Genomic DNA, 25,510 nt, shown 5'->3' with positions numbered 1-25,510 from the left:
TCAATCCCAGCTGGATGATGATGTGTCTGTCCCCAAACCAGCAGGTCAGGACACCAACAGCCACGGGATCACCCCAGAACCTGCCCTGCTTTGGGGTGGAAGGGCCTGGGCAGCTGCCACCAGCAACATCCTGGAGGTACCAGGAGAATACAGGATCCCAACCCATCCCAAAAAATACGGGCTGAGGAAAACTCTGCTGAGCTCTGTGAAATCCAAAGAGCCTGACAAATATGGTGGCTTGTTGTTTTCCTCTTCTTTTGAGGAAAAGATCTCCAGGATTAAGAGGCTTTAAGTGATGGACATGAGGTAAAAAAAACACCTCAGATTGCTTCAGGTACGTCAGAGATGTGGGTCAGGGCACAAGGCTTCAAACTAAGCAGGAACTGAACCAATAAATGGATTTTTGTGGGTTTGGGTTCTTTCTTTCTCAAATCCCCTCTCTGACTGCAGTGTTTTTCCAAAAGAATTCCCTTATGCACATGAGTCTGGTGTTGCAGCTTGTCTGCTCTGTGAAACACCCCTGGCTTAGCCCTTTTCTTTGGGATAAAACCTTCTGGCCAGCAGCCCAGTGCTAACACTGCTCCTGCTGTAGGATCATCACCCAATTCACAGCTCTCCTCTGCCCAAGGCACAGCCAGCCAAAAACAGTAAATATTCAACAACAGGGCTGACATGGCAATTTTTCAAGGTTTCTATGAGGCATCTTCAAAATGTCACAGACAGTTCATGGATCCACCCTGACACTTCTTAACCTGCAGCCCTTCCCAGCTGTAAAATCTGACACTCCAGTTAATATTGCATCCATTTGGACATGGAATATAAATTGAATGAGCTTAGAAGTCAACAAGGAGCCTGCAAATCACACCCTGTAAAGCAAAAATACTCCGTGAGGGGTAAGACCTACACAGCAAACATCTGACTCAAGAGCAAAAAAGCCAATTTACAACTCACAGACAATTTAACAAAGCAGAGGTGCCTATTTTGTGTGTTTTGAACTCGCCTCTGACAGCTTCATTGCGTCTTCTCCAGCACCTGGATCAGGGCAGACACTCAGCTAATCCTCCCAGTCACTCGAGATATTGCAAATCTCTTTTCCAGGCTGCAGAGTCCATTTATTTCCACATGGAGGTCTCGGATTTTCCTCACACTCCTGCAGCCACTCTTATCCTTTATCCTTCAAACCGAGGCTCTAATTAATGCAGGCAATCCCAGAATGGGTTGGGTTGGGAGGGACCTTGGAGCCCCTCCAGCTCCTGGGCAGGGACACCTTCCCCTGTGACCTTAGTGCCCAGATCTGAGGGGTTCTACAGGGAAATTGGGATATTCCCAAGGTTCTGTCCTCAGCAGCACATCCCCTTTTGGAGCAGCCCCCAGTCTGGGCTTAAGCAATGAGGAATTCACCCCATTTCCAGAGAGGCTGCCCCAGGTCAGACCCCACTGCCAGCAGAAACACAAGCAGGGGTGGAATTCTGGTTAAGAGAGCAGAATTTGGCCCATCACCCCTTCTAAGGGGAAATTCTTCTAAGTGCCATTAACACCCTGCTGACCCCCCAGAGCTGCCACCTGAAATCCCAGGAAAGGCCTGAGCAAGGAAAGGAAAGTTTGGGAACACATTTTGCTGCTATTTCCTTCAAATACTCTCTGTCATGAGGGGTTGCTCTGGAGTTCTTATCTTTTCATATCTTCCATGTCTTACATATTAAATTTCCAGTTCAAGACTCCCACACAGCCCACATAAAATCAGCCAGTTATGTTTATTCATGTTTTCTAATCTTGTGTTTTCTGCTAAACACGTTGGTGAAATGTAAAACACGCCTTTGAGTGGGCCTTGTTAGAGTTTGGGATCTCTCAAGTGCAATAACTGCAGGTTTTTGGAGAGGTTTATCCAATACCTGGAATATTAACAGAGCTGTCCCCTGTGGAATGAGCTGGGCTGCATTTCTTCAACTGATTTAGAATGAGTCTCATAAATCTCTGTTCTGCACACGTGTCCCCGCTCAAGGAATTTCCATAGGAATGCTAGTTGAGGATTTTCAGGAAATTACAATAGTTTGAATGAATTTAGAAATAGTCACATGCCTAGGATGTATCATAAGAGGTATTGCAGAAAGGAAGCTGAGCAATACATTAAAAAATATTCAATATATGGGATTTCATTAATGCAGGGTCAGAGCTCTCAGCACTTCAAAAGCCACGTTGTTCACTCTCATGTTTTCACTGGAATTTTATAGAACACAAGTTTTATCCTTAATTCTACCAAATAACTACTTCAACTGCTAAACCTGGAATTTAAGGTATTTAGGAAATAATTCAGAAGCATAAGCTTTTGAAATATATAGAGAGAAAGAGTTCTATCTCTGTTTTGAGTGGAAGCTGCTTTTCCACTTCTTGACCACTCAGAAAGGAAAGAAACAAATCTTTTATCAACTTCAGTTGAGGCTGTTGGAGCTGAAGTGACTCTGTATTAAAAGGTGGTGTTTGAAGTGACTGAAAATGTAATTGATTAAATTAAATTACATTGAATTGATTGATGCAGTTGCTCTTTGGGATGAACGTGGCCCATGGAAAGGCTGGGCTGTGAACGGCTCATGGCCACCAATGAGGGGTTGGATGCACCCAAATTCACCTCAGAGGGAATAAGCAGGAGATTCCCAGCACAACCCAGCCCAACCCAACCCAGCCCAACCCAGCCCAACCCAACCCAACCCAGCCCAACACATTCACTTCAAAGAGGAGCAGATCACAGACCCACCAGGGATGAAAGCAGCAAACATTAAAGCACCCCAGGGATCGGTGAGATGGGACCCAACCCACAGGGATCTCACCCTGCTGTGCCCTCAGGGAGTTTTGTGGTTGGAATGTGCTGCCCTGAGGGTCCTGGCCTTTGTTGTCCCAATCCAGCTGATTTAATAACTTGATAACGAGGAAGGAGCCCCAGGTCTGCCCCAAACCAGCCCAGCAGGAGCCTCCTGGATCAGCATTCCCATGGCACGTGGGCTGTCCAGCACACAGCCATCCCTGATGTCTAACCCAGCTCCACAGCTCCAGCCTGCAGCTGGGAATGTCCCCTTCCTGCCCTCAGGTTCACTGCCCATGACATCCAAAAGGAAATCTTCACTTGAGCCTCCACAGGAGTCTGGGAGAGGCAAAGACGTGCTGTGTCCCTGAGGGAAATGAATCCTGGGAGGTTTCAAAAGATTCCATTTGGGAAGGACGTTGTTTTCTGAAGCTGCTGTTCCTCCCTGCCTGTGCTGGAGGGTCTTTGCTGCCCCTTGCCTAGGCCCTGAGGGGAGGCCTGGAGGGTGTGGAAGCTCCGGGGAAGGCTCATCCCGCTTACCTTCGATCACACACTGCTCAGGGATGGGAATCCTCCTCCCCATCTCCATCACATATTCTTTTACTTTGCCCAGGTTTTCCTTCAGGTGCAGGTACAGCTTGTCCTGGTACTCCACAGGGCCCGTGGCTGCCCTTCCCTCCAGGGCCTTCTCTGGGGTCAGCTCTGGCAGATCGGCTGCCTGGGGGCAATCAGCACTTGGGTGTGAAACCAGGGGGTTCCCCACGTGCACTGCCTCGGGGTGGACCCCAAAAGGCACTTGCTCGTGCTCCTGGCTGAGGTAGATCTCAGAGAAGGAGATGCCAGCAGGGATGTCCCCGTTCTCCTCGTCCGGCCCTCCCTCCGAGCTCAGCCCCTTCATCCTGAGAGCATGCAGGGCCAGGCTCTTGGACCTGTGGGGGAACAAGCGAGGAAGGAAGGGGAAAAGGGCTTGGAATAGAGGCAGGACACAAAAATCCCTCCAAAGCTGTGCTCTGTGCCCAGTGTGGGGCTCACTGAGCCAGGGGCAAGAACCTTCTGCCAAACCTGCATTTCAAAAGCCAAGCTCAAGCCACAGCTTTAATAAGCAAATGAAATGAAATAATATCCAAATGATATCCACATATCCCAACATCTGCCATGGGGGGAGGGAGGCAGCCCCTCTGCAAGGATCTTATAACCCCGGGGGTGGTGTGGCTGCTTTACCAATCACATCATAAAAATGCCAACCAGCAGCAGTTCACTGAACCCCAACCCAGCCTCCAGCTCCTCCTGCCCTGGATCCCTGATGGGATGGAGAGGAGAAAAGAGGGCAGAAGTGGCTGAAAGGGCAAATCCTGGAGCAGGAAGAGCAGAGCTTTTTGTGGAGCTGTGGGGCAGGGACAGCCTGAGGACAGTGAGGGTCACGTTGCTGTTATTGATAAATATTGTTGGTGATAACACCCCAGGAAATCTTCCTTTCTGTGCTACCTCAATGCAGTTATTTTCCTGCCCTTTTTGCTGCTTTAGGGCACAGAACAGATTAAATGGGTTCTTCCCCAGAGCAGCTGTGGCTGCCCCTGGATTCCTGGCAGTGCCCAAGGCCAGGCTGGATGTTGGGGTTGGGACAGTGGGAGGTGTCCCTGCCATGGCTGGGGGTAAAATGAGATGGGATTTAAGGTCCCTTCTGACCCAAACCATTCTGTGATTCTGGGATTTAGAAGGATTTCATCCAGCCCTTAAGTTCATGGATGCAAAAATCAGTTAAAATTAGGTTTATGCTGCTTGTGGGTATTTCACGAGCAGATCAAACCCTCCATGTCTGGATAAAGTTTTATGACAAAACTGATCTCCCTGAACCCCACACACATTTGCCAGAGCCATACCTGTTAAACCTCATATCCTTCCTTTCTTCTTTAGAGACCTGGCCCAGGCTGTATCTCCTCACTGAGCCAGGGGTGCTGTTATCCACATTTATTTTCTCTTCAAAAGCTTGGATTTTAACTTGCAGCTTTTCATCTTCTTCATTGCCATTCACGACAGATTTTAAATCATCCAGTGGGACAGGACATTCTGCCTCAGGGTCATTTTCCATCCTGAGGAAGCAGAAAGCAGAGGTTTAACCCTGGCACGTTGTGCTCTTTGTGCTGATGCTGTGTCTCTGCCTGGGACTTGTGGTTTGGATCTGGTAAAATAATTATGTTTAAACAGATACTCCCTGAGGTTATTTTCAGGAACATCTTCTAGATCCACATCTCTGATGGATCAGAAACATTGAACATCTCTGATAAACCTGGATTAGAAAATGCCAAGCACCAGCAAATCACAACTCTGTCCCTGCTAGTCATTTTTTTTCATCTGAACCCAAACCATTCTCTCAAAATTCCTAAACACTGACTTATTGCATTATTTTCACGAGGCAAAAGTCAAGCTATTTGCAGACTTTATAGGATTCTGTGGTTTTAAAGCTTTTACCAAAGTACATGCAGTTCTTACTGAATTATTGCACTCTGAGAAAAAAAACCCAACCTTTTAAAACTCAGGAAAAGTTCTGAGCCATGTGACTCCAGCTCAGCAAAGAGAAAATGAAGAGTTAAAATGAACTTGTGGGACTGCAGGGCGAGTAGTTTTGTTTTGAATTTGTTATGTTTGTCTTAAAATCACAGAATCAGAGAACCAGTGGTTTGGGTTGGAAGGGACCTTAAATCCCCTCCAGTGCCACCCCTGCCATGGTAGGGACACCTTCCACTGCCCCAGGCTGCTCCCAGCCCAAAGTCCAGCCTTGGACACTTGCAGGGATGGGCAGCCACAATATGTAACATTTTAATGCAAAATTCAAAGGGAACTTTCATATTAATTGAAGGGAAGCTGTTGATCTTACAGGACAAAAAGAAATCTGAAGGTAAAGACACTGTTGGTAAAAATGTGCTGGGTTCCCTCAAAGAGCTTTGAAAATGGCTTTTTCTGGGTTCCTTCATCACTCAGAGCCTGCAGAGAGAGACTCAGCTCTGAATATTTGGTCATTTTCTGGAAATCTGGACTTTGAGTATCTTCACTGTTCCTTGCAGATGCTGCAGCAGGGCTGGGTTCCCCAGGGACCAACAGCGAGAGCATCATTGCTCCTTCCCCTCTCCCTCTCCTGCTGGGCTGATGTGCACGTTCCCATCTCACTCCTGCACACAGGGAGGAACTGGCACCCAAAATCACCCAAAATCACAAAGCAAACAGCAATCTCCTGGAGAATCAAGGGGGATCGGACAGTATTTACTTTTTAAACTCTAACCACAGCTCTAAAACAGGTTTGTTATGCCTCTGGCTATTTCTTTGTTTAATTTTCTTTTTTCCCCCCCGATGAACAAACATCTGAATAGCTAAATCTGTTAAACATGGATTTATAAAACCACAAAAAAGGGGTTTAACACAGCCCTTCCAAAGCAGCAGAGGCTCTCAAGTCACGCTCGCAGTGGGGGAGCCCATTAAAAACTCTCCAAACTGCAAATTAGCAATTGTAAAAAGCCAGGTTTTTAAAAAACAACCAGAAATGTGGCATCACAAAATGCACTTTTTCACTTGTTTTGATAAAGGCAGCTCAGGATATTTCTCAGGGGAGCTGGCAAGTTTTGTCTTGCTTTGTTTTTAATTTAAGCAAGATCTCATAATATATTAACACTGAGGAGCACTTGAAAAATATTCTTCTGTAATAAAGACCCTTGATGTGACCTTTCCTAACAAATCTTTCTGGGGGTGTAGGACAAGATTTAATTTATTGGAAAGCAGTCACTCCAGCACAGCTCCCAACACTGCTCCCATTGTGGGAGCTGAGCTCGAAGGAAAACTTCTGTTCCCTGTGTAAATACGGGCAAAGCCTCAGGACACAGAGAGGGGATTGATGGACTGATGGGCTTTGGGAGTGACAGACCCCAACCAGGGAGCCTTGGTGATGTTTGGAATTAAAAATGGTGTTTCAAACAGCACCTCTTTGTCCAGCATCCTCCTGCTGAGCTCCCATGGCTTTGTGAAGGGAATGCAAGGAAATATTTATCTGAAGGAATTGTAAAATCGTTATGATTGGAAAAGGAATGTGGATGAATCCTGTTTTCCATAAATAGAGCAGAAAAAAGTCACTGCCAGGGTGTGGAGGGTGGGCTCCTCAAGCCACCATCTCAGTTTTGCCCCGTTGCTGCCAGGATTTCCAAGTGGGAAGCAGAGGAGTTCCGAGTGCCCAGGAGCTCTCCTGAGCACCAGCCTTGTGCTCACATCAGCTCCTTGGGGAGCCGAAAGCACAAACCTGCCCCCAAAACCCCCAGCAGGGCTCCACCCCACCCCACTGGGATGCCTGGCAGCCCTCCCAGCTCCTCTCAAACCCACCACTGTTTGCAGCCTTGGCAAGAGGCACCGGGGCATTGCTGAGGCTGCTAGAGCAGGATCAGTTTGCCCCAAAGCTCTTGGCAGGAGGAGGGGGAGGAGGATGCACGAGCGCATGGAGAAACCATAACTCCAAAAATAGTGCCAGGCTGCTGATGGCTTCATGCTGTTAAATCCTCTGGAGAAATGCACCTTGGTGCCCAGGTGATGCTTTAGCATAAAGAACATTTCCCCAGAGCAGCAGCACCATTGTTATGCTACCAGTGGGGTGCTCATGGTGGGAACAACAGCATCCCAAAGGGAAATGAATGAAAATCCTCCCGGGATTGTGGCCAGGGTTCACCTCTGTGCCTCAAGGATGGATCAGGTGCTCGTGGTTTGTTAAGGGAGAGAAAATCACCTCCTCAAATAGGATGGACAGGAAAGTTTGAAGAAGGCAAGTGGTGGAGGAAAGATCATGGAATTGTCAGCAGAATCCCGGACTGGTTTGGGTTGGAGGGACCTTAAATCTCATCCCCTTCCACCATGCCATGGCAGGGACACCTTCCCCTGTCCCAGGCTGCTCCAAACCCTGTCCAGCCTGGCCTTGGGCACTGCCAGGGATTCAGGGGCAGCCCCAGCTGCTCTGGGTACCCTGTGCCAGGCCCTGCCCACCCTCTGAGTCAAGAACTTCCTGATATTTAACCTAAATCTCTCCTCTCCCCGTGTAAAACAATTCCAAGCAGCCACAAGGGCTGGGAGGAGCAGCACTGGTGCAGCCTCTTACGCTTGGTTCTTACCCAGAACGAGGACTTTGAAGCTTTCTTTCCCTTTAATTGACTACACTGCCCCTCTAGGTTGGATAAGTCCATTAAAACCCTGTATATGTTCTTTAAAAGCCCCTCTGGGACTGAATAACTTGAAATTTTGGGACAGTAAGGAGCAGCAGAGCATGGCCTGGTTTTAATTATGCTCCCAGTCCCTGCATGTAAAATTCCCTGTGTCAAACAACACCAGGCCAGCCATGGCTCTGCAGAAATCAGCTTCTCCTTACGTAAACACAGGAGTTTTGGAAGGAATGGTTATAATCCAGGCACAGAGTTTAAAATCCTGGGTTCCTTTCACTCTGGATTACTGCTCTTTAGCTCAGTGACTGCAGCAGCTCCAGAGCTGGGAGGGCACTTCCACATTCACATCTGGACTGGTCCTGCTTCCCAAGCACGAGTCAAAATCAGCTCTGCTTAAATCAGCAGAGAATTCTCATTCAGCCTTGTCTGACTTAACTGAAATGTAAAAGCAAATAGCTAAAATGCTACAGAATAGCTAAAAACTATGAAAAAACAGCTTTTTTTTTTTTTTTATTTAGTGATCTCTCACAGCCATGTTAAGATAACAAGGGCACAGAGGGTTGGGGACAGAATGAAATATAAAATAAAGACAGAAATAAATAAAATGAAGGAATTTAGAGAGAAAATAATCTGTAACCACACTCACACAGACAATGAAGCTTCTACTCTTCAGGCAGTCCTTAACAAAAAGAATTTTAGTGAGAAACAGCCAGATTTTGATGAAAACCTTGTTTTTAAATGGGTTTTTTTTTAGCAGCTCTAGAGAGAAATGTTAATCACAGAATATAACAAGGAATATTTAACAAATAAAGTAAACAGAGGGACCACGATGGGTTGTGAATGCTGAGGGCTGGTTTCGGCTCAGGTTCTGCCATCAGGTGAAGCTTGGACATTTCTCACTTGTGGTGAGATGAGGGGCTCTGTCTGGATTCCTGTCCTTTTTCATTTGCACCTCTCTCCAGGACACCAATTTTCTGTTTCTCCACTGACCTCAGTGTTTTGTCTCCACCACTCCCAGTCTGGCTCCAGGGCTGGCCTTCACCGTTAGGACTTTTCTGACATCTGTGTTCCATTTTTTTAACGAATCACTACTCCTCTGTGCCCCCCTGACCCACTGCAGCACACACAACTCTAATTATGAATCTCCCACTAATTAGAAGTGACTGCCACCCTGTATTTAAATAACATTTCTATCCTCACCGTGATGAACATCACAACACTTTAAACCTTAAGATGCACAGGCAGAAGCAGCTGAGTGAGCAGAACATCTCACTCTGGACAAATCTTCACCAGGGAGCTACGCCAGCCATTGTTCTCATCACCCTCAGTGGGCATTTTCTAGAATAAATGATAATTGTGAGGCCCAACTTCACTAATTTATTTTTAAACGAGGCGTTTTAGCTTGCTCAACTCTATTTATCCAGGGCAAGGCTTTCTTCACTCAACGGGAGCAGGTTTAAGGGGGATTTTGGTGCCTGCCAGAGCCCTGGAGAGGGCTGAGGTTTGTGAGAGTGCCAGTACCTGTCTGCTGCCGTGCTGTCGGTGTGGAGCTGCCGCAGGAGCAGCCTGGCGATGGCAGAGAAGCTGTTGCTCATGCGATAAATGTCCCTGCTCTGGGCGCCCAGGATGCTGGAGAAGGTGTCGGTGAGGCTCTTGATCTCCAGCAGCAGGATGTGGTGAAAGGAGTGCTCCATGCTGGCCAGCTGGTTCACCAGATACAGCAGGGACGTTCTGGCTCGCTCCTGGGCAGAGGGGAGATAAGAACAGTGCTGAACACAAGGATTCGTTGTTTGCTGCTCTGAGGGGTTTGTGTGCTGGGACTGGGGTGCTGTCCCCGGGGAAGAGTGGCTGCCCACGATGGCAGAGGCAGCTGCCTCAAACACAGTTTGTTTGTGGTTACACTGAAGTGACTTTTGTTCCTGCTGTGTTACCTAACCCAGGATGTCTTGTCTCCTCCTCAGACCTAGAGCCAGATCTCTGAAGGCTCTTTCAGGGCCCTACGTGGTTCTGGGTCCATGTAGGATCCGGGCCCCAGAAGCACCAAGCTCCTCTTTCACCTCCGATGGGCCTGGCTCAGCTACTTCATAAAACCAGAGAATGTTTTGGAAGGGACCTTAGAGACCACCCAGTCCCACCCCTGCCATGGGCAGGGACACCTTCCACAAGTTGCTCCAAGCCCCACCAACACCTCCAGGAATCCAGGGGAGCATCCAGCCTGGATTTGAACATCTCCAGATTAGGGCTCCTCTCTTACAGTTGTCCTGATTAGATTGGGTTCCACAGTCCTAAAAACACCCAACTGGGAAAAGCAGTGGAAAAACCAGAAATTAACTCAGGAACTCCCATCAGATCCTTCACTGGAGGAATCCTTTTCCTCAGGGAAGCCCACTTGGTCCCCAGCAGATTGACAGAGAAAATGGGAGAAGTTTGGATTTCAGCCTGTGCTGAAACACAAACAAAGACAAAACCAAAGAGTTTTCTTCCTCCCGAGGGCCAGCAGGGAGCTCATGTGCCACGCACGTGGCTCTGGACCCTGCAGGGCCCCAGCCCCATCTCCTCCTCTCTTCTGGGACCTCGTAACCAGAGAGCAAAATCTGCTGAAAGTTTGATTCCAAATCCAGCTGGGCTATAAAAATACCCGGGAGGCTTTGGCAGGACGTGGCCTGAGCATCGCTTTTTTTTGAAGAGCAAGTCAACGTAAGTCAAGGAAAAGCAGCTCTGCTGCATCGTGCCATGACAGAGATAAATGGGAAAATTGGATCAGACAAATTGCATCCCTTCAGCCATATGGGGGAAAACTCCAGCTGCACCCTGGGCTGGGCTGATGTGACGAAGGAGATTTTTCCTCAATGGCTTGAGCGGGGTTGACTTTTTGGTGCGCAGTCACTCATTTATTTGAAAGCTGATCCTTCCTCCAAGAGATAAACAGGGGCTCAATTAACATTTAAAACACATTTTTGTTTTCTAAACAAACTGCAGCAGACTAAATGGAGGAGCAGTTTTGACCATTTTCCTGTCACTTTGATCCAGCTGGAGAGTCTCCAGCCATGCTGAAATGCTGCTACTCGCCTGGAGTGAGGTAAAAGAACAATAAACTCGCCTGAGTAATATAATATGTAACAGTTATACAAAACAAAATTAAAGCAAAATAGCTCAGGATGAAAGCAGCCGTTATCCCTGCCACAACTCTTATCCAAAATGTTTCACAAAGCCTATTTGGATGCACATAACCCCTTGTTATTCCAGCAATGCCTGTTTGATGTATTCGTGTATTTTCTCATGAGCAGCCCTTACATTTTATGGCATTACATCTGCCAGAAGGTGAAGAGCTAAAGCACAGGCGATGAGGTGTGGCAAAGTGTTGTTCTTCTTTCTTAAAAACAGGTTCAGGAGACTGCGAAAAGATCACAAGGCTTTCAGAAATAACTCCAACTCCCAGGTGGTTCAAAACATAGGGGAGAAAAATAAAGTGTCCGATCGCCCTGAGCCCCGAGATGCTTTTTCATTTGCACAAATTTACGGTTAAGGGACAAGTTCTGATTTCAGCTTTCCCCCCGAGAGTGTCGCTGACACCAACAGAAGTGGTGTGTGTAAACAAGGGGCAACCTTTCAAATCCAGAGCTCTCCTCTCTCCCGGGGTCCCTGGAAGCACAAGAGGCTTTTTCTAGGAGCCAGCAAGGATTTGCTGCTCAGATCCACAGTCTCGACCGTCAAGGGCCAAGCCTCAATCCTTGCCACCTCTTTTCCCCAGGCAAGCCTTCCAGTGAAATAAAACATCAACAAATAAAATTCCAGCACTGCCATTGATGTCTCCTTGTTTTGCTTGGCCGGGCAGGGGAGGCCAGTTGTTGTCTGAGAAGTGGCAGGATATCCATGGCATTGCTCCGTGACAGGACAGGGAAGAGCAGGAGAAGGGATGAGGGAGGGTTTTGGGAAGGCCCTGACACGGGGGGCTGTGAGATGAGACTGTCAGAGGCACACGTGGGCTGATGGTTGGACTCAATGGTCCTGGAGGTCTTTTCCAGCCTGGGAGATTTGGATTCCACGATCTCACCTCTGCTCAGGAATCAGGAGGCATTTCCTTCTCCTTTTAGGCGAGGTGGTTTTCAGTAAGACCAGCTTGGACAGGGTTTGGAGCAACCTGGGGTAGTGGAAGTGTCCCTGCCCACAACAGGGGAATGGGTTAAGGTCCCTTCCAACCCAAACCACTCTGCCATTCTAAAATCTTCCACTATTCAGAATTATTCACATTTCCAAACATTTTAGAGAGCGAAACAAGAGAGGAGCTGTTGATCTCCTGGAGGAACATTCACCTCCACCACCCTTGGTGTGTTGTTTTCATCCCTGTTTTGGAGTTCAGGGTCCCTGGATGTCAGTGACAAACAGCAAACAAAGGACAAAAGTGTCCTCCCCGTGGGCTGGGATGCTGCTGAGTCAGCAGCTTCCTAAAAAATCAGACTCATGACACGGGACATGGTGAGAGCTACTCAACACTTACTCCAGGGAGAATTATGATTCAGACATTAATTATTCAGTGCAGGCTGTGTGTGCTCCACTCAGTGGATTGGTGCAGCCACATAAACCAACAGGTCAAAAATATGAGGGGAAAATATTCTTTGAATCACGTCCTTGTAAACTTTACTCTAGCGTGTAATTTCCAGCACTACGTGAAATCCAACAGGGCCAGTTGGTTCCTCGCTTATTCTTGGTTTGGTATAAAACAATCACAGCAACAAAAGGCAAAATAAACAAATTCAGCCCCTTTGAAGTAGCAGAACTCAGCGGAAACAGAGCCTCAGAGACACCCAGATGGGGAGAGCTGGTTCAACACCCCAAAACGCAGAATCCAAATGAAATCCTTCAGTTCTGAGCCCAGCTGTGCTCAGCTGAGGATTGGCTGGTTAGCAACTGTAACGTTTCTAGAAAATGCTGACTTTCAAATACTAAATACAGCATTAAATGTGATCACCTGCAGATCTTATAAAAGTAAAACTTGCTGGGGGATGGAAGTAAACAAGGAGAGAACAACAAACTTCATTTGGCTCCCAGGCCTCAATGGGATTTTGGCTCCTCTTTCCACACAACAGAAATAAGATTTACAAAGCCAAACCAAATCTGGTTTTGATTCTTCAGAGATAAATTTAATTTTACATGAATATAAAGCTCCAGATCAGTAGAAAGAGCGAGGATGGAGTCCTCCTGTGCTGCTCAGACACACAAGGCCCAGCCAATACACACCCAAATTAATTGCCAAAGGGGGAAGGACTGGAATAAAATCCTCTTTAAGGTCCCTCCCAACCCAAACCACTCCATGATTCCATGGCAGGGCAGTCTGGTTACTCAAGAAGACACAAATATATGGATGCATTACTTTCTATAAAATTAAAACCAACCCAAGCAAGTCCTTTCCTCACCTCATTGAGATGTCCAACAGCTCCAAAGATCTTTGCTGTCTGCCCAATCAAACTGGGGAAACTCTCACCAATTTCCCTCAGCGTGGGAAGGAAAGGGGCCAAGGCTGCAGGTTCGTAGCTGGATATTTCCAGAAGGATGTTTAGAATCACCTCGCTGTGGTTGGGGTCCCTCAGGTGTCCAAATAAAAACGGCAAACACTCCTTCAGCACCTGTTAAAAAACCAGAAACAAACTGGAGCTCTGTTTTGAATTGTGAACACATATAACCAGAGGAGATACAACCACCAGAGGGATAAAAATGAGCCACCAGATTCTGAGCTAATAGAAGAGTTTTCCACCCTTGGTGACCTTTGCATGGAGCTATCCCTGAGGTCAACCCAAGTTCAACTGAACATATGGGATAAGGGTAAACTCTGCTTTAAAATATGGCAGCTATGCATAAATAAGTAAGGAAATACCCAATTTTTTTAAAAAAAAAAGACAGAAAAAATGCCTTTATCAAATATTTTCCTTGCTCCAGGCCAGTCTATATTTTATTGATCAAAACAACATAAAGACTCAGCCTTCCTCAATGATGCAGTGAATTAAAGTACTTGTAGAAATTTTTGGGTTCCACCAGAAACTGAACGATGTGACAAAGTCAGGAGCTGGAATAGAGGGAAAAAAGGGAGGCAAGACCCTCACTGCATAATAAATGTGCTGTGGGTAAGATGTTATTTCTTGTTAGAGCCCAGTTTTCAGGAGACTGAGGGTGTAGCCCTTGGAACCATCTGCAAACAGGATGCAATTGTGTACAAGTCCCCACTGAGGGATTAATTCAGGGTAAACAGACACACTAATGCACCTTGGATTCAGGGAAACTGCTGCATCTGTGGAAAAGACATCCAGACACAGACACAGGGCATGAACCAACCCCTTCCTCTGTCCTTTTTTTTAAGGATTATCAGTTCTCATCAGTTCCTAAATCATGCTAATTGTCCTTGACGTGGATTTTAATACAGTTCATGTACACTGACAGGAGCACAGTCATGGGGATTCACACCCAGCTGACAGAGGAAGAGCCAAAAACATTGGAGACAAATGGTTTAACCCAAACCTTTTGGTCCAGCAGAGTCTTTGCTCTGTTCTCCCTATGACTAGGTGGAGAATGGACTGGAATGAAAGAATTTACAGGGAACTAGCATAGGGAAGCACTGTGGGATTCCTCCCTCAGCGAGCCCTCAAAAGGAGGAGCAGGGAGATGTTCCTGGTGTGGTTTACCCCCAGTTCTCTCTTCCTGGCCACGGTGTGCAGGAGCCTGAGGAGGTGGAGCTGCTCAGATGGGTCCAGCTGGGCCAGGGGTGCCACCAGCTCCCGCAGGCGGGCGCGGATCGGCTGCGGCCGCTTCTCGTAGAGCGCGGGCAGCACCCGCAGCAGCATCGAGTTCCCTGGGGACACAGCAGGGACAGGGAGCAGCTGTCAGCCAGTGCCCAGCGCTGGGGACAGCCCCACAGCACCAGCACGCTCCTGGAGACACCAGTGCAACAATCACGGGACTGCTTGGCTGGGAGAGATGTTAAAGCTCATCTCATTCCACCAGGTTGCTCCAAGCTGGCCTTGAAGGATCATTAGTACAAAACCAGGCAGGCATAAAACTGTAGAAAATGATATATTGGGCCAAGAAAGCAAGTAAATTATCAAAAGAGAGCAAACCATTGCAGGCGTAACGACAAAAACCCAATTAATTCCTATTAATTATCATTTTATTTCTGATTATCATGAGAACACTGCTTAATGAGCTTTCAGTTTTGGATGGTGCTCTGTTGAGTCCTAGGCCAAACTAAGTGTGATTTCAATTAACAAAGAAACAAAAAGAAGAAAGAAGGAGAGAAATGACAACGAAACAACAAAACCAACGAAAGACAAAAACTACAATTCTCCTTTGCCGAGGTTCAGATTTTCAAATTAAATAAGCATCATATGGAAGGAATAGTTGGTTAACAGAGAACTAAACATGCATTCAAACAGAAATAGTAAAGGATGCCATTTCCAGGAATAGAAAGGAGCCAGAGAGAGCCAGCTGCAGACAGACAGAGATATATGCTAAACCCTCTCTCACACGTTTTTTTAAGATGTCTGTGCATAATTCAATTTGAAGCGCAGGCTCATACCAAAATATATAACTTCACATCGCAGTACATGCCTGCCTCAATGGATTTAAGTTTCACTTGAACAACATATGGAAAACATCTGCCTATTGCAACCTAGTATGGCTCCTTTTTGTAAACCCTTGGAAGTCCTCACGGCCTCTTTGGGTTTGGTTTCCAAGAGGAATCAGCTCTCTGGCCTGCTGCTCTCCCTCCCGTTTACATCTGAGCCGGATGGCTTGGGAAGATAAGCAGATCTGTTCATGGATGGTAGGAAAAGGATATTTGGGTTCAGGCTGGAGCACGTGGGGCTCTTGCCAGGTACAGAAATGCACCCCAGGACACGGCTGGGTCTCACAACCTCCCCCCGAGGCAGGAAACGAGCCCAGCTCTGAGCCCAGCAGCTCGTAATCATCCCTGAGGGTCCTGATCCTTCACGGGAGGGGCTCTCCACTGCAGCCAGCCACACTTCTGCACCTTATCCTGCTTGGACAATCCCTGGCTGCTTCCCAAAGGCTGCTCTGAGCCCCCCATGCAGCCCCGGCAGTGCCAAAGGCCAAGTCAGACCCCACTCCCACCCCACAGACACGGCAAGTTTGTCTTGTTCTGTTCCACACAATCACAAAGGCCAGGGACAGAGATTTGCTGATGAATCACCCTGAAAGGATGAGCAAACTTCTCCATTCTGGCCATTTCCTAACCACGTTCCCTGGGCTCTTCCTGATGCTCCCAGTGGATGTGGATAAAAAATGTCACCACTAATATTCCATGGCATCGATGCCAAGCACCAATTCCCCCAGAGGGAGAACCTGGAGATCAGGGAAAGGTTCTTCCCCCACAGGGTGGAATAAGCACTGGAAAAGCTCCCCAAGGCTTCCAGAGCTGCAGAAGGTTTTGGACAGCGCTCCCAGGGATGCCCAGGGTGGCATTGTTGGGGTGTCTGGGCAGGGCCAGGAGCTGGACTGGGGGATCCTTGGGGTTCCTTTCAAACTCAGGGTACTCAATGATAAAAAAGGTGAGAGGATGGATTCACTGGAACTTTTCTCACGTCATAGTTCGAAATTGAAACATTTTGTACTGAATACACCAAAAATTATTTTCTCTCTGGATGACATCATGCTTCCAGCACTAAGTCCTTTCTTTGCACTTGCCCTTGCTTAGTTTGCACTGGAATTTTTCTGCCCACATGGAGCAGAGCCCTTAAACTCCAGTCAAATTTCAGCAACGATTGCAAAAGATGAAATTCCCGTATTCCTGGACAGGCAAATTTCCTGTCAGCTCTAGAAGTGTGATGGGAAGGGATCCAAGAGGCAGTAACAAAAATAACAGCTTCAAGCAAGGAAAGACACCGACCTGAGCCATGCTGTTGCCTAAGCTGGGATGTCAGGGATAGGAAGGGATCTGGAAAGGAAGACTGATTATTTAGTCTGGCAAACGAGCGTTTGGAGCGTGGGGTGTATCAGAGGAGTGATGCAATCACAGATGATGGACTGCAGCCACCAAACCTCTCTGAACAAAAAATACTTTGTGCTAGCGCAGCTTTGGGCAGTTTCCTGCAGCAAACACTGCTGGGCTGATATTCCCTAACCAAGATAAATGAAAAGCAAAAGCAATCAGAGCAACCCCTCCCTCTGCAGCGAGATTGAAGTGACCTCACTGACATGGAATTGCTTTTAAGTGAAGAACCTGTGTGCACACGTGTAAATAATCCCAGATATCCCAGTTTGGGTCTGTTCTTCAGGGACCTCAAGAAAGGTCAGCAGGCACAACCCAGTTGGCCATTTTCTGGTCTTTTCGTGTTTGAGCAAGGGATACTCAGAGTTGTTTGTCACACCTTTATGGGCTCTGAGGGGAGCACCCCAACCCCCTGATTCCCAAGGGTGATATTGGGAATTCTGAATAATTCACTTTTCCCCAGTCTTGCATCACCTGCCTCAATCTAAACTAAGAGCCTGAAAATGTTTGTTGAGTGAGAATGGAAAAAACACCCTACTCAACTCCCTAAATGCTTTCCTTCCCTCTTCCTTCCCTGCTGCCCAATTCCTTCCAGATTAGATTTTCTCACCCTTCCCAAGCTGGGAATGACACAATTCCAGCACAAAGTGTCCCACAGCTGGGGACACTCCACGGCTGCACATGAGCCAGGGTGGGACCAGAGCCATGGTTGGGTGATGCCAGCCCTGCACCCATTCCTGGAAAAAGCTTTCCCGAGCTCCAGCTCTGCCCATGCCAGCAGCACAGAGAGCTGGGGAAGAACAGGGGTGCTGGAGCTCACTGCTGTGTCCCATGGAAGATGGGCTTCCACTCCAAAGGGAGTTTACAAAGAAAAAAGCCCAAGCACCAAGACTAATTCTTCCTCCAGGAGGGTTTGGCACATATCTACTTGAAAATCATGGAATCATCTTAGCTTGGAAAGGAGCTCTAGGGTCAGAGTCCAACCTGTGCCCGATCCCCACCTTGTTCCCACCACCCTCCCAGGGAGGAATTCCTCCCCAGTACCCAAGGCACATGTACTGCAGGGTGGTGTAAGCAAAACCAGAGACACAAAGGGAAAGGGAACACAGATTCCAAGATAGATGTAATTGCAGGAGGGTTTTTTTGCTGTTCTTTGGGTGTTTCATAGCCAATACATAATTTGTGTGAGATCACCCCTAATCTCACCTAAGCAAAGCATCTCTGTCAAGATTAATGGCCTGTTGAACCTATAAGATAACAGAATTTTAACCAGATTAATACCAATAAGACTTAGACTAAATTAATGTTTCATCCAAAAGCACTTTGGTTTGCTTTTTCAAAGGTAAAACACAACTCTGATTGTGCAGCTGCAGATTTACAGTTCCCAAACCTGGCTACAGCACTAACAGATCATCCAGGGAGTAATGGTGGTGTAAGTGCTAATTAGGGCTGGAAAAGCAGAACCCTGACAAGCTGTTAGAACTCCTTAAGAGCTCTCCTTTATTGCTTAAAGCAATAAACTGTTGGTACATAATAGAATTTATTATACAGCAGTGCCTAACTCTCCAAAAGCGCTGAACGGGACACGTGGATCCGAACCAACTCCGGCTATGTTTATTTTCCTACCAATCCCCTCCGGAGCCCTGGCACACACCGAGCACAAAGGCAGTTTGCAGGGAACGCTTTCTTTCCCACAAACGACACCAAGCAGCTGAGGCCGAGCGCTGCCCGTCCCTGGGGCGAGCCCGGCTCTCTCTCGGCCACTCAGAGCATCCCTGGGGCAGAGCCAGGGCTGGGATGGAGCCGCCCGCCCCTTCCCGGCCCGGCCAAAAGGCGCAGCAGCAGCGCTGCGCTGCCAGAGCCGCCCGGCTCATTCATTCGGGCTCCGCAGCTCCTCCCGCACCGAGGATCCCGGCTCTGGGCAGCCGCAGCTCCCGGGAGCAGCCGGGACAATGCCCCGAGCATTCCTGGCCCTGCTCACCCTGCTCTGCGCCTGCAGCGCTGCCGGCTCTGCCCTGGATGAAGAGGAAGACTACGAGCTCATGTACGTGAACCTGGATAACGAAATCGAAGGTCCGGCCCCTGCCGCTGAGGAGGGTGAGTAAATTCAAAGTGAATTTGGGTGAAGCTGCTGCCTAGCTCTTGTAAGAATTATTACTGCGACCACGATTTACCCTTTTCCCAGGGGAAAGCTCATGTAGATTATTATGGGAATAATTGCTCGGATGGGGTGTCCTGGACTGTGCTTTAGGCTCTTTAATTCTCAGTTTTCCTGCAAAAAGCTGTTCCCAGCGGTTTAGGAACTCTAATCACAGCCCTGCTCTGTGCTCATACAGAGGGAAAGGCACTGGCCCCAGCAGGGCAGGGGTTGGACCAGACTGTCTGCAAGGTCCTTTCCAACCCAAACCAGTCTGTGAATCCACGATTCTCTGGCAGTCTGGAGGACACAAAGAGCACAGGGGCAGATTTTGCCCAACACTCCCGTTTCAAACTCGGTACCAAAGAACAGCAACATCTGTACCTTCCCTTCCAGCTGCTTCGTGTGACTGCCAGCGGGAGCACAGCAAGTGGGACAAGCTGTTCATCATGCTGGAGAACTCGCAGATGAAGGAGAACATGATGCTGCAGGCTCTGGATGAGCTGCCCAGGCTGGAGCTGCAGACCCTGAAGGCAGAGCTGAGCCAGCTCGCCACCACCCTGGCGGGCACCTTCGCCTCTGTCACCTCCCGTGTGGTGAGCCAGGTGGAGCAGGCGCTGGTGAGGAGCAGGGAGCAGGCTGAGGAAGGCAGGAGGCTGCAGGAGATGGAGCAAGGGAAGGTTCTGGAGCACGTCCTGCAGCTGAGCCACAACGTGTCCGTGCGGCTGGGCTGGCTGGAGAGCGCCTGGCGCAGCGGGGCCCAGCAGCGGCTGCAGCAAACAGCTCTGGAGCAGGACAAACCCGGGGCCAGCACAGGGGACAAGCTCATCCTCAACTCCGTGTGGAAGGAGCTGCAGCAGACCCGGGCTGAGCTGAGGGTGTCACAGCAGTGGGCAGCTCAGCACCTGCTGCCAGCAGGTAAGGCCAGGGGGAGAGCTCTGGGGAGGGCACTCCCAACAGGGACCCCCAAACCCCTCCTGGGCACCTCCTTCTCCAACAACTCCAAACCCCAGGAGCAGCAGGACAGCTTTGAACAGGCTGTGAGAGAAGGGGGGAACCCCAGAAGTTGTGGGAAAAGAGGCAGTGAGATTTTTCAAATGTGGGATCAAAGAAAGGTTTCATCAAAGTCCTTGTGCAGGGCAGAGCCAGCCAGGATCCCACCTCCTCCAGGCTCTCCCAGATCAAAGCCATTGTCAGAGAGCAACAAATGTATTTTAGACATCCAGATTATGTTCTCTCACCTTTTGCCTTCCCAGCTGGTGGCTCCTATGCGTTTGCACAAATCATGGAGCTTTCTTGTTTTGCTGCATGCTCCCACTCCTTCCTCTTCCCACGTTAACATCTCTGAGATGTCATCTCCAGGAGCTGGATGTGCTGCTGCCAGCCAGCCAAGCACACTTCCAGGGCAGGGAGGGCAAATTCCCTGTGGAACTATTGTGCCCTGAGTATTCCCACTGGCACAGAGAAATCACTAACCCGTGCTGCTGGTTGGGGGATTTTCCTCCTTCCAAAACATTTGCGCTGTTCAGTGAGGTGGCCACAGAAAGGTGGGCTCAGATCCTCAAATGCCAGCCCAGCTTTTTGGTGCAGTGACACCCCAAAAAGCAGCGGCTTGGGCATGGCAGAGCAGCCCCTCATCTGTCTGAGGTGTGGGTTCAGAATTAGTGAGTGTGATACAAAATGTGCTGAATTCACCTGTGAGCTGTCACTGCCCGGCTCTAACTGCTGCTTAGTGTCTCTGTTCTCCAAAAATACAAATTATTACAACTTAAACCTCCCCAAAATGTACCCCAGCAGGGTGGGTGTGTAGGAAGGAGGGGTGCAGCATCACCAGGGAGCAGAAGGGAGCAGTAATTGCCACAGCAAAGGCAACGACACAGCCACAACATCATTTCCATCAAAGCTTTTACAGCCTAACCCGAACCCATCCCCTCATGTGGGGCACACACTCAGCTTTAGAAGTAAATTGTTTTCACTGCTTTATCACAACATCTCAAATCTTGGTGTGCTGGGAGGAGATCTTTGAGCATATTCCTGTTTTTCCTCAAGCACAAACCTTGCAGAGATCTCATTCCTTATCTCTGTACCCCAGGCAGCCTCAGCAGCTGCCCTGCACTAGGTGAGAGCAACAAACTCGACCTGCATTGAGGATCATCAGTGGAAATTTATTTTCTTTCCACTGGTTCCCACATGGTTTTACACAAAACAACCATACTTGTAAATTTAAAGGCTACATTTTAAGTACTTCCAGAGTATCTCTCTGTTTTTGTTTGGTTTTTTGATTTTTTTTTCTCCAAGGGAATTTTTAGCAACTGACTTTAATTTCTCACATCTTGACTCTACTGCCAGCCATACTCTTGAGGGATTTTCTAATCACACTTTTTTTTTGTTCTTCACTGAGGCTGGTTTTAATTTTGTTTAGGCTTTGATAATAGAGCCTGAAAGCCTGCTAATTAAAAGCTTTTTCACAATAGTGCTCCTAAGTAGCATTTTAAGGAGAATCTCCAGCAGTTGCTCACTGACCCTGCCCTTCCTCAAAAGGGTCAATGGGAGATGGAAAATCTGCTCAAAGCTGGAGGGAAGCAGCCCATGAAATCCTGCAGCAGCTCGGTCCTGGAGGGCACAAAGAGTCCTTCATTCCCCGGAGCAGAAATTTCCACACACGTTTTAGACATTTCAGATCCTCCAGCTTCTTTAAACAGGAAATGAAGCAGCTTAATTGGAGAAGGGGCTGCTTGTTCCCTCCTGTCACCTTGGATATTAACTTAGGTACAAGCAGGGAACAGCCCAGAAACCACCAGAAATGTCCTGGCTTTCCTGATCACCAGTTGCTTTCCCAAATTGCACAAGTTTCTGTGAGTGGTTTTAACTAATCTAATTTCTATTACCAACACTTTGATTAATTGGGCACGAGAGAAGAGCTGGTTTAAAAGTATCAGTTGTCTCATCATTTCCCCCGTTTAAGCTGTGCCCATGAAAGCTCCTGACCAAAAACTCCCAAAGGCAGGGCCAGCAAAGGGAGTCACATAAATTAAAGAAGCAAGCCCATCTCAGCATGTTCCTGCCAACATTTTCTGCTTGCCCTGATGCCCCTTTATCCCTGGCACAGCCTCCCTCCATCCTGGGCACGGCACAGTGTCCCAGGCTGCTGTTTGAGGGGATCCCTGACCCCCTCCTCAGCACTCTTGGGATTTTCACCACTCCACACTTGGAGGATAAAAGAATAATTCAGTGGTTCTGAGGGAGGGTTACCCCATTACCTGGCAGAATTAGCCAATGTTGAGGGCTGAAATGGTCCCTCTCTTGCAGGAGGTGGTGCTCCATTCAGCCCAGCTTCCCAAAGGAAGCAGCAGGGCAGACAGGCTGCGTTAACCCTTCGGATCCCTTTGGATGTCACAGGACTGTACAGTGCCCCTGTGCAGGCAGGGGAGAGCCAAGAGATTCCTGCAGCTGGGTTATCCTTTGCCACAGTGTCCAGCAATTCCTCCATCAGCTCTGACAGCTCCTTCAGATCATCCTGGGGTCAGTTCCTGCATCCCACTGGATGAGCTGAGCTCTCAGCTCCCTTTGGGAAGCCTGGAAGCAAGCACTGGGTCAGGCACTGGGTCAGGCTGCCCAGAGGAGAGATGGAGCCCCCATCCCTGCAAGTGCTCAAAAATGGGTGCATGAGGCACTTGAGGGCCTGCTTTAGAACCTGGTGGTGCTGGGCTGGCACTTCACAGAATCACAGAATGGTTTGGGGTGAAGGGATCTTAAAAATCATCTTGTTGCAATCCCAACCTGCCATGGCAGGGACACCTTTCCCCATCCCAGGGTGCTCCAAGCCTCGTCCAGCCTGGCCTTGGGCACTGCCAGGGATGGGGCAGCCACATCTTGGTGATCACAGAGGTCTTTCCTGACCTTAATGATTCCATGCAGAGTCAAAGGTCCCGACTGCACACATACAAATAAACCAGTTCTTATTTACCTGACAATCTTCTAAACCTTTCCAGGCTGTGAAACCGCAATCCTCTTCCCCATGCGCTCCAGGAAGATCTTTGGGAGTGTCCACCCCACCTCTGGGATGACCCTGAGCTCCTTCACTGCCTGCATCTGGCTCAAGGTGACCGAGGCCTTGGACAAAACCATCGTCTTCTCCTACGGAACCAAGTTCAACCCGTACGAAATCCAGCTGTACCTGAGCCGGGACTCGGCCGTGCTCGCCGTGGGGGGTGCCCAGCACAAGTTAGCTGCCAGAAATGTGGTTATTCCAGGGAAGTGGCTCCACCTTTGTGGCACCTGGAGCTCAGAGAACGGATCTGCAGCTCTGTGGGCGCAGGGACAGCTGGCAGCCAGCGCCTGGGACGTGGCCGGAGCTCACACCATCCCCGACGGGGGCATCCTGCAGCTGGGGCAGGAGAAGAACGGCTGCTGCGTGGGAGGGGGCTTTGATGAAGCTCTGGCCTTCTCGGGGAAGCTGACTGGCTTTAACCTGTGGGACCGGGTGCTCAGCCCCGCCGAGGTGACGGCTCAGGCCGCGGGGGACGCCTGCGGCACCCGGGGCAACGTGGTGGGCTGGGGGGTGACGGAGGTGCTGCCCTACGGAGGAGCCCAGTACGTGTCCTAGAGCCCAGGGTCTGCCCAGGGAACGGATTTCACAGAGCTGAACATCAACATTACACCAGCCAGAGCTGCAGGAGACCCTGCCTCTGGAATCCCCATGGAACATCAGCGCTGCAAGTTCACAGAACGAGGTACTGTGGAGATGGGATTGAGCTCTGCTGCTGTCCTGGAAAAAGCCTGGAAACACATCCACACATCAGGGTGTGCCATTGGAAAAGCTGTTCCTGGGCTCTGGCAGCCCTGTCTCCCCAGGGCAGGGTTTTCTGATGTATAAAGGGGGGGTCACTGTGGACATGCAGCAGCCAAATCCCTGCTGAGGAAAATCTAACCTGGCTCTGCAAAACAGAGGAGCTGTGGCTGTTCCTGGATCCCTGGAAATGCCCCAGGCCAGGCTGGACAGGGCTGGGAGCAGCCTGGGACAGTGGGAGGTGTCCCTGCCATGGCAGGGGTAGCACTGGATGAGCTTTAAGGTCCTTCCAACCCAAACCATTCCAGGCTCCTCCAATCCTTGGGTTCTACAGTGTTCATGTGAATTTTACAGAGGAACCACCCAAGTCAAGAAATGTGTTGTCTGTTAATCTTTGTTAGTAATGTGTAGACTCTAAGAAAGCTAGTTCCTTGTTTAAAGCATTATTTATGCCAAGGATTGATATAAAAATAATATTCCCCATCATAATCTGATGTTACATTGGGAGGGAATGCAGCTGTATTATATTGTACATTGACTTTGTGATAATTTTATTGAAATTATTTTTGTAAAGTTGTTTTGTAAATAAAGATAATTTACTAGACCAAAACTCTCTATTCTTCTCATAAACCAAAATTCTGAGCCAAGTCCCAGGTGGGGATTTTCCATGTTTTGAACCCTGCAGTTTTAGCTGCTGATAGAGAAAACAGAAAGAGCAACGTCTCACAGGAGCTGAGAGACCCCAGGCACAATCCTGTTCCTCTGGGGCCAGGTTTTAAGGCACATTTGAACTTGTTTGCCCTCAGGGGGTTTGTACAAGATAAAATTGCTGCTCAGTGCCAGTGATCTTCTTCTCTCTCACACAAACTTATCCCAAATCCCCTAAAAGCCTAGGGCTGGATACAGAGCACAGCAGCAGCTGCAGAGAGCCAAGGAGCTGCTGATGATTTTCATGTAGAAAACAGCACAGAGAATGATGAATACCCTGCTCACTGACTATATAACCATTTACAACAAGAACCATTACTTGCTACCTGTTGAAACCTCTGAACAAGTTACCATGAGGAATGTCTTATTCAAAGCAATTCCTATTTCCCCTGGAAGCAGCCCATCCTTCTTCTCTATTCCCTTGTTTCCCCGTCTCTCTCATTCTCCACACATGTCCTAAGAAAACATTTTGACAAATTTCTTGACATGTTGCTGCTGCACTTCCTCCTGACCATGACAGAGCCTTGCTGCCTGGATACAAAAGTAGCAAAATAAGGTAAATTCCACTTTCCTGTGCCATTCAAGGCTCCAAACCTAAAGTTACACGACCTGCTCCAAAGTTTTGGCAGCATTTCTTATTTAAGGGAAAAAGAATTGCTCTGATTGCTGGAATTTCTTCTCTTACCCTGCAATAAAAATGTATCTATGTTATACATGCTTGGCAGTAAACTTGACAGAAATCCCTCACTAAGTAATATCTGCAAATAACCTTAGCTACAGAACAGTGAAATATTACCTCTGATCATCTCTGGCAGCCAAAACCCAGATCTTCAGAGTTACAAAAACACTCGGGGTCCCATCATTGTGCAAGGGCAAAACCACTCTCAAATCCTCCCTC

General features: G+C 48.5%; 2 protein-coding genes and 1 long non-coding RNA gene across 10 annotated transcripts in view; 2 read left to right on the top strand and 1 right to left on the bottom strand.

Moving 5' to 3' along the window:
• VEPH1 (ventricular zone expressed PH domain containing 1) overlaps positions 1 to 25,510 on the bottom strand; it is a 61,602-nt gene that overhangs the window by 16,953 nt on the left and 19,139 nt on the right. For all 8 annotated transcript variants that reach the window (XM_086843365.1, XM_086843361.1, XM_086843367.1 and 5 more), the window contains 5 exons: positions 14,658 to 14,824; positions 13,398 to 13,607; positions 9,505 to 9,725; positions 4,678 to 4,887; positions 3,338 to 3,726 (listed from right to left, as the gene is read on the bottom strand). In XM_086843365.1, the coding sequence (XP_086699491.1) occupies positions 3,338 to 3,726; positions 4,678 to 4,887; positions 9,505 to 9,725; positions 13,398 to 13,607; positions 14,658 to 14,824 (1,197 nt within the window). The remainder of the gene's footprint in view (positions 1 to 3,337; positions 3,727 to 4,677; positions 4,888 to 9,504; positions 9,726 to 13,397; positions 13,608 to 14,657; positions 14,825 to 25,510) is intronic.
• On the top strand, positions 10,982 to 11,469 carry LOC111933276 (uncharacterized). The gene is made up of 2 exons (XR_002866614.2): positions 10,982 to 11,062; positions 11,368 to 11,469. It is a non-coding gene; the product is annotated as an uncharacterized LOC111933276 (long non-coding RNA).
• PTX3 (pentraxin 3) lies at positions 18,504 to 24,514 on the top strand. The gene is made up of 3 exons (XM_023932746.2): positions 18,504 to 19,075; positions 19,512 to 20,033; positions 23,108 to 24,514. The coding sequence occupies exons 1-3, from the start codon at positions 18,931 to 18,933 to the stop codon at positions 23,719 to 23,721; spliced, it is 1,281 nt and encodes a 426-aa protein (XP_023788514.2). The 5' UTR covers positions 18,504 to 18,930; the 3' UTR covers positions 23,722 to 24,514.

Source organism: Cyanistes caeruleus, chromosome 10, assembly GCF_971803275.1.
Source record: "Cyanistes caeruleus chromosome 10, bCyaCae1.hap1.1, whole genome shotgun sequence".
NCBI lineage: Eukaryota > Metazoa > Chordata > Aves > Passeriformes > Paridae > Cyanistes > Cyanistes caeruleus.
The sequence above is the reverse complement of the archived record's forward strand: the minus strand, read 5'-3'. Positions and strand labels throughout refer to the sequence as shown.